Source organism: Pyrgilauda ruficollis, unplaced genomic scaffold, assembly GCF_017590135.1.
Source record: "Pyrgilauda ruficollis isolate IOZ18807 unplaced genomic scaffold, ASM1759013v1 scaffold247, whole genome shotgun sequence".
Classification (NCBI taxonomy): Eukaryota; Metazoa; Chordata; class Aves; order Passeriformes; family Passeridae; genus Pyrgilauda; species Pyrgilauda ruficollis.
Genome location: NW_024523789.1, coordinates 211,743 through 220,260, shown reverse-complemented (window position 1 = coordinate 220,260; position 8,518 = coordinate 211,743). Strand labels below are relative to the sequence as shown.

Below are 8,518 nucleotides of genomic sequence, written 5' to 3'. Positions count from 1 at the left end.
CCGCCCCGCCCGGGGCCGGGACAGGGACGGGGGGGCCGGGAGCGGGGAGACCCCACGGGCAGCGCTGGGAGCGGGGAACGCACGGGGAGGGGTGGCGGAGAGCCAGGGAGCACCCCAAAAAAATTGGGGTGAGGGAGGGGGTGTGGAGAGCGGGGACAGAGGGGATCCAGGGGACAAAGGGGGCCCAGGCTGGGGGGAGATGGGGATTTCCCAGGGGATGGTGCAGGGAGGGATTTCACCCAAAGGTTGGGAAGAGGGGCAGGCCCGGAGCACTGGGAGGGTCAGTGGGGCTTTGGAGGTGAGCCTGGAGTGCCAGGATAAGGGGGAATGGCTTCACAGTGACTGAGGGCAGGGTTAGATGGGATATTGGGATGGAATTCCTCCTGGGAGGGTGGGCAGAACCTGGCACAGGGTGCCCAGAGCAGCTGGGGCTGCCCCTGGATCCCTGGAAGTGCCCAAGGCCAGGCTGGATGGGGCTTGGAGCAGCCTGGGACAGTGGGAGGTGTCCCTGATATGGCAGGGGTGATGTTTAAGGTTCCTTCCAGCCCAAACCATTCCATGATTCCATCATGTGGAGCAAAGCACCTGGATGTTCCTCTGGGGGCAGAGGGACACGCACAGCCAGATGGGATTTGCTGTGAGGAGTCCCAATGCACCCAAACCCGGGGGGAAACTGCACCAAATCCCAGGGAAAAGCTGCACCTAAACCCAGGGGAAAATTGCACCAAATCCCAGGGAAAAACTGCACCAAATCCCAGAGAAAAAACTGCACCAAACCTAGGGGAAAACTGCACCAAATCCTAGAGAAAAACTACACCCAAACCCAGGGAAAAATGGCACCAAACCCAGGGAAACACTACATCAAATAACAGGGGGAAAATGCACCAGATTCCAGGGGAAAACTGCACCAAACCCAGGGGAAAACTGGCATTTAGGGCAAAATTAAGGACAGGAGAGGCCCGGGCGAGTGCAGCCTGTCCACACTCCCACAGAGCCACCCTTTGCCCTCCTGGACACGCAGCCTGGGAGGGAGGAACCAGAACGTTCTCCAGGCCCGGGGCCGGGGGGAAAACGGCTGCTGAGGCTCCTCAGGGCCATCCCGGCTCCCTCAGCAACACCTTCTCCCCGTGTGGTCTCCCCGCGGTAAATCTTCCTTTGGAGATATTAAAAGAATGCAATTATTTCCCAGAACAGTCGAAACAAAGGCTCTGGCCTGTGTGAGGACACCCTGGATCGATGGCAGAGGGAGATAACTGCGGGATTACTCACCCAGACCTGGATTTTCCCACCGCTCCCGGCGCTCTCGGGCAGAGGAGGGGGTCCCAAACGCCTGCCAGGGATGATTCAAACCCAGCGCCGGCTCCTCTCTGCGGGGGTGACACAGACGTGACACAGAGGTGACACAGGACGGAGCTCGCAGCACCTCGGGGCTGTGTCTCGCTGTCAGTGCAGACCCAGGTGGGTGGCACTGTCCCCTGGCTGGTTTTGTCACCGGGGTGAGGTTGTAGAGTGACCTTTCGAGGACAGATGTCCCTCGGGGAAGGTGGAACCACAAGTCGTGGGCACAGCCTTGCACCAAACCACTCCTCATGGCTGTCACCTGTCCCAGGGCTGTCCCACAGACATTAAATGTCATTTTGGGGCCATTGGGCCACTCTCTGTGGCTGTGACCAGTACCAGCACAGTCCCACACACATTAAATGTGATTTTGGTGTCATTGGGCCACTCTCCACGGCTGTCACTTGTCCCAGTGCTGTCCCACACACATTAAATGTCATTTTGGTACCACTGGGCCACTCTCCATGGCTGTCACCTGTCCCACACACATTAAATGTCATTTTGGTACCATTGGGCCACTCTCCATGGCTGTCGCCTGTCCCACACACATTAAATGTCATTTTGGTGCCATTGGGCCACTCTCCATGGCTGTCACCTGTCCCAGTGCTGTCCCACACACATTAAATGTCATTTTGGTGCAACGAAGACACACAGGTCCCCTCCCCTGCCACTGTCACTGATTTTTATGGCCGCTGACCGCGTGGCACCTGGGTTCCTCACAGGGATGAGCAGCTCCGGGCTGCTCCTTCCCTCCTCCAACCTCTCCCCGAGCTCAACAAACCAGGGACAAATCTCTCTGCTCGTTTTAAAATCAGCCCGGGACATCCGAAGACGATCCCGGGCCGCAGCAATTGCGATAATGAATTGTGATAATGGACTGTGATAAAGAACGGCGATAATGAACGGCGCTAATGAATTGTGGCAATGAATTATTTACAGAGCGGCAACAGGAGCCGTTTCCAAGGGCCACGGGGAAGATAAACACGGCGGGGAGGAGCTGAGCTGAACCGAACTGCCGCAATTTCAGCGGCAAAGCAAACAGGATCCTGTCCGGGCACGGCCCGGGGACTGCGGCAGAGCCGGGCAGGGAAAGCTCAAACCTCCCTGGCTGCGCTCAGCAAAGGGATTGCACCGGCCGCAGGGGAAAGTGCCGCTGTCACTGTCGCTGTCGCTGTCGCTGTCGCTGTCGCTGCCTCCGGATCTGTCCCAGCCGTGGGATTGTTAAAAATACGTTAGAAACGATTGTAAAATAGTTGATATGGGCCTTTCTTTTTATTATAATAAATACTGAAATCACTTTTAGTATCCCTTGCTTTAGGCCTTTCTTTTTGTTATAATAAACGCTGAAATCACTTTATTACCGGGAGTGTGGTCCCGTTTTTAACGGGATCTCTCCCAGCTCAGCCCTCCCTCCCAAAAGCGCTGGAGCCCGCACCGAGCTCCAGCCCCGTGTTTGGGGTCCCGGTGGATTTTTCGGGATGCTTTTCCCGAGGTTTCCCCCGCCGTGCACTCCCGCGGAGTTTCTGTTTCCAGCGGATAAATTCCTCCCAAGGATTCCGTGCTGCGGCCGGGAGGGAGGCTGGGGATGTTTGTTCCAGAGCGGCTCAGGAAGCCTTTCCCATTTTCATGGAAATGCCAAGGGACGCGGAGCGCAGCCCGCTGGAATCCGCTGATAAGGATCCTCCTTTGTGGCAGCACCCGCGGCTTTCTCCGCTGGGGAAATCCACCGAAATTCCCCTGGAAATCCCAAACCGGGCTTGTCCCGCCGCCCCAGTGCGTGTCCACTAAAACCAACCTGAAATCCAGCCAGGAATTTGGCTCCGCGTCAGGGAAACCTGCTCGGAGCCCGGCTTGGTGCTCGGTCACAGCTCCGTCTGCTTGCAGCCTGAGGAATTTGTATTAATGAATTTATTACATGAAAATAAATTCTACAGCGTTATCCCGGCTCTGAAAACTTCACATTCCGGCCAAAACCTGTGGCTCTGCCTCGGGATTGGGTGGCCACAGGCTCTGTTTGTGGACTGGGAAAGGAATAAACATCACGAAAGAGATTCTCTAGCAGCAGGGAGACCTCCCGCAGGGAAAGGAAGAGTCATTAAAATGCCAGAGACAACAAAAAGTTTAATGCTCTCCCCTCGTTCGTGGCCCTCAGCCCCAGCATTCCTCACCCGCTGCCGCGGATGCTCAGGCAGGTGTGAAATCCATTTTCCCTCTAAAAACCCGGAGGAGGCCGCGGCTGCTCTGATCCTCCCCATCCATCAGCAGGAGAAGGGAAACTCATCAGCGCCAATGGGAGCCTTTGGGAAAGTCATTTATGGCCTTCCACGGATGATGAGAGCAGCAGAGGCCACCCCAGCAGTGCAGCTGGGGGTTCCACCTGTCCGTCCATCCATCATCCATCCATGGATTCATCCATCCATGGATCCATCCATCCATCCATCCATCCTAGGAGCTCCGAAGGGTGTTCCTGGAGCTCCGCGCAGTGTTCCCGGAGCTCTGCACGGTGTTCTCGGAGCTCCACACAGTGCCCTCGGAGCTCCGCGGTGACGGGAGCGGCCCTGGATGGAGAGGCGACTCAGCGGGGACAGCCCGCCCTGGGACCCTTGGAGATGTGGGGAGCAGTGTCTGAAGCTGGGTGTCCCCACGGAGATCTGGAGAGCAGTTCCTTCCCTATGGAGCTGTGGGGAGCAGTTCCCCCAGCTGATGTCCCCATGGAGCTGCAGGGAGCAGTTCCTCCCCCATGGAGATGTGAGGAGCAGTTCCCCTGGCTGGATGTCCCCATGGAGATGTGACAGTGACAGGAGGGGACCCCTGGCCAGTGTGGGGGTTCCTCATGGACAGCAGTGCCAGGAAGGGAGGCACCAGAATCCCTGGATGTGTTTCTGGAGGAGCAGCCAGGCCCCTGCAGCAGCTGGATGGTGCTGTCCCAGTCCTGGGAGATGCCAGCACCGTCCCCAGTGCCACTGCTGGGGACAGCAGGGGCAGGGCCCTGTTCCAGGTGGGATTCTCCTCCAGGGAGTTCCAATCAGGAATCAGAGAGGCACAGGGCCCTGTCCAAGGTGGGATTCTCAGGAGTCAGAGAGGCACAGGGCCCTGTTCCCGGTGGGATTCTCCTCCAGGAGTGTTCCAGTCAGGAGTCAGAGAGGCACAGAGCCCCGTTCCCGGTGGGATTCAGGAGTCAGAGAGGCACAGAGCCCCGTTCCCGGTGGGATTCAGGAGTCAGAGAGGCACAGAGCCCCATTCCCGGTGGGATTCAGGAGTCAGAGAGGCACAGAGCCCCATTCCCGGTGGGATTCAGGAGTCAGAGAGGCACAGGGCCTCCACGGCCGTGCTGAGCCCCTGGCTGACGCCCCCCACGGCCAGCAGGCAGTCCCGCAGCGCGATGCTGGAGCAGGCGCAGCGCGGGGTGGGCATGGGGGGCAGGCTCTCCCACTTGTTCTTCTCGGGGTGGAAAGCCTCTGCCGACTCCAGCACTGTCGGCTGATTCCCTGGAAGCACAAAAGGAGGCGCTGGATGATCTGGGAAGCATCATCGAGCTTCTCTTGGCTGCTCTGTACCCGTCCCCTCATGGGGTTTGTTTTCCCTGCTCCCTCCCACCAGGCAGCCCTGCGATTTCTCATTTTTTTGGGGATGACAACAATTCCAACACCTTTTTAAAGGGTTCCCACAGTCCCAGAGCCTCACCCAGGCCCCCAGCCACGACAACTCTGCCTCTCAGGTATCCGGCCACGAAGTCTGCTCGCCTTTTCTTCAGGTAGCAGGAGCGCTCCGTCTTCATCCAGCCCCCTGGAAGGACAGGACACGCTGGCTTTTGTGGGATCACCCACTCCTGGGGGAGCATCCGCCTCTCTGAGCCCCTGGCTCGGGGAAGGGCAGTTTGGCTGCTGCACCTTGGGGTGATAAAACCCCATGGCATGGTTGGGTTTGTCCCCTGTGATCCCACTGTTAGATCCAGCTGGCTCAGGAGTGAGGTTTTCCTGTTCTACTCGGTAATCCTGACTGGAAATTGTCCTCTAAGCTGAGCTCAAGGCAGCAGCAGGTGGGAGCTCTGTGCTCTGCAAGGATGGCAGAGCCCCAAACCCAGCCCTGTGTGCCCAAACCCATCCCCGTGTCCCCAAACCCATCCCCGTGTCCTCAAACCCATCCCCGTGTCCCCAGACCCATCCTTGTGTCCCCAAACCCGTCCCTGTGTGTCCCCAAACCCATCCCTGTGTGTCCCCAAACACATCCCCGTGTCCCCAAACCCATCCCCATGTCCCCAGGCCCATCCCCTTGTCCCCAAACCCATCACCAAACCCATCCCTGTGTCCCCAGACCCATCCCCAAACCCATCCCTGTGTCCCCAAACCCATCCCCATGTCCCCAGGCCCATCCCCGTGTCCCCAAACCCATCCCCAAACCCATCCCCATGTCCCCAAACCCATCCCCGTGGCCCCAGGCCCATCCCCATGTCCCCAAACCCATCCCCATGTCCCCAGGCCCATCCCCATGTCCCCAAACCCATCCCCGTGTCCCCAGGCCCCTCGGTGTCCCCAACCTTGCTCCAGGTCGAACACGTCCACGGTCCTCATGAACTTGGGCTGCCGGTAGAGCCGGCCCTGGCGCAGCCCCCCGAGGCTGAAGAGCTTCTCCTCGGTGGGCACGAAGCTGGAGAAGGCTCTTTTGGTGGGAATGTTGGGGAACTTGGTCCAGGAGCGCGTGTCCGTGTCGAAGACCTCGAAGGCGTTGACGGCGTACTTGGATTGCCTTCCTCCTGGGAAAGAGGGAAAGGAGAGGGAATGGGAAAGAAGGAATGGGAAAGGAGAGAGAATTGGAGAAGGAATAGGAAAAGAGAGGGAATTGGAAAGGAGAGGGAATTGGAAAGGAGAGGGAATGGAAAGGAAAGGGAGTTGGAAAGGAGAGGAAAGGAATGGGAAAGAGGAAATGGGAAAGAAGGAATGGGAAAGGAGAGGGAATTGGAAAGGAGAGGGAATGGGAAAGAGAGGGAATTGGAGAGGGAATGGAAAAAGAGAGGGAATGGAAAGGAGAGGGAATGGACAAGGAGAAGAAATTGGAAAGGAGAGGGAATTCCAGCTCAGGGATGGAGCAGCCTCAGCTCTCCTGAGGCCTTGGGAGGGCTGAGCTAGAGCAGAGACCAGACAGAGCTAAAGAATAAAGCAGGGATTTATTAAAGGGCTTCAATGGATCCACCTCGGGCAGCACAACCCAAAATGGTCACAAAACGAACCCAAGATGAACCCAAATGGTCACAAAATGGACAACTGGTCACAGGGCCTCTCATTTTATAAGTTCTCCTCCATTTGCATATTGGAGTTAATTGTCCAATTACATCTCCAGCCCATGCAGTCCCATCCTTGTTTTTCTCTCTTCAGCCCACGTTGTTTGTGCTCTTGGGCTGAGATTTTGGATCATTTGTCCTTGGTCCCAGCTAGAGAAGGAATTGTTTTGTCTCCCTGCTCTGTGCAGAGAGCTCACCATCCCATAATATGAAGCTTAGATTTACACACTAAAGTAGAACAGAATCTGAAAAATAGAAAAACTAAAAACCTGAGTCATCACTCCAGCCCCCGAGTCAAACTGGGGATTTTTCACTTCTCTGTCTCATGACAGGAAAAATCTGAATTTTCCAATCTCTGCCCCCACCCCATGGTGCAGGCACAGGGAGGGGTTTGAAATGAGCCGGTTTGATCCAGACAAACCCAGAGCAGAGCCGGGATCAGGCTCGGGAAGAGCAGAGGAATTCCATGAGAGGATCCAGTGAGCCCTGGCCTGAGCTCCTGAGAGCAGGGGAGATGGAGCAGCTGCTGCTCCCAGGGCCAGGGATCCATCCCAGGGCCAGGGATCCATCCCAGGGCCAGGGATCCATCCCAGTGCCAGGGATCCATCCCAGGGCCAGGGATCCATCCCAGGGCCAGGGATCCATCCCAGTGCCAGAGATCCATCCCAGTGCCAGGGATCCATCCCAGGGCCAGGGATCCATCCCACTGCCAGAGATACCAGTTATCCCAGTGCCAGGGATCCCAATTATCACAATTCCAGGAATCCCAGTTATCTCAGTGCCAGGAATCCCAGTTATCCCAGTGCCAGGGATTCCAATTATCCCAGTGCCAGGGATCCCAGTGATCCCATCTGTCAGGCATGGAGGAAGAGGAGAAGGGGGAAGAGGAGAAAGAGGAGAAGGAAGAGAAAGGAAGCAAAAGAAAAAAAGTGAAGAAGGAGGAAAAAGAAAAAAGGAAAAGGAAAAGGAAAAGGAAAAGGAAAAGGAAAAGGAAAAGGAAAAGGAAAAGAAAAGGAAAAGAAAAGGAAAAGGAAAAGGAAAAGGAAAGAAGAAATAGGAAGAGAAAGGAAGAAAAAGGAAAGAGAAGGAGAAGAAGGAGAAAGGATGGAGGAGGAAGGAGAAAGAAGAGAGGAGGTGGCAGGGCCGGTCCTTACCCAGCACGTAGATCTTGGTGCCCCTCAGGATGGACGTGGCCGCGTAGCGGGGGGTGGGCATGGCAGCCAGGGACACCCAGATGTCCTTGAGCACGTCATAGTGCTGCAGGAAGTTGTGGGGCCGCAGGTCCGAGCCCATCCCGCCCGCTGCGTACACCCTGTAATCTGGATGGGGCCAAAACCCCAAAAAATACCATTAAATTATTGTAGGAAAACACCAAAAATCCAACCCCCCTGCTACATACACCCTGTAATCTGGAGGGGGCCAAAACCCCAAAAAATACCATTAAATTATTGTAGGGAAGCACCAGAAATCCCCCTCCCTGCTGTGTACACCCTGTAATCTAGATGGGGCAAAAAAATCCCAAAATTCCATGAAATTAGTATAGGAAAACACCAGAAATCCCCCTCCCCTGCTACATACACCGTGTAATCTGGATGGGGCAAAAACCCCAAGAAATACCATTAAATTATTGTAGGAAAGCGCCAGATATCCATCTCCTCCCCCCTCCCCACAAAAAAAATCCCACAAAACTTCTATGGGAAAACACCAGAAATCCCCCCTCCCCTGTTCTGTACACCCTGTAATCTGGATGGGGCAAAAATCCCCCAAAAATTCCTTGAAATTATTAGAGGAAAGCACCAGAAATCCATCACCCACCCAAAAAAAAAACCCACACAGAACTGCTATGGAAAAACACCAGAAATATCCCTGCCCTAAAAAAAAAAAAAAAAAAAAAAAACCACC

At 55.8% G+C, this 8,518-nt stretch overlaps 1 protein-coding gene across 1 annotated transcript in view; it reads right to left on the bottom strand.

Moving 5' to 3' along the window:
- Window positions 1-3,799: 3,799 nt before the first annotated feature.
- Window positions 3,800-8,518, bottom strand: part of KLHDC8A (kelch domain containing 8A) — a 7,281-nt gene continuing 2,562 nt past the window's right edge. The window contains exons 2-5 of the mRNA XM_041470521.1: window positions 7,771-7,935; window positions 5,876-6,091; window positions 5,023-5,124; window positions 3,800-4,826 (exon numbers count right to left, since the gene is read on the bottom strand). Coding sequence (XP_041326455.1) covers window positions 4,633-4,826; window positions 5,023-5,124; window positions 5,876-6,091; window positions 7,771-7,935 — 677 coding nt within the window. The 3' untranslated portion in view covers window positions 3,800-4,632. The remainder of the gene's footprint in view (window positions 4,827-5,022; window positions 5,125-5,875; window positions 6,092-7,770; window positions 7,936-8,518) is intronic.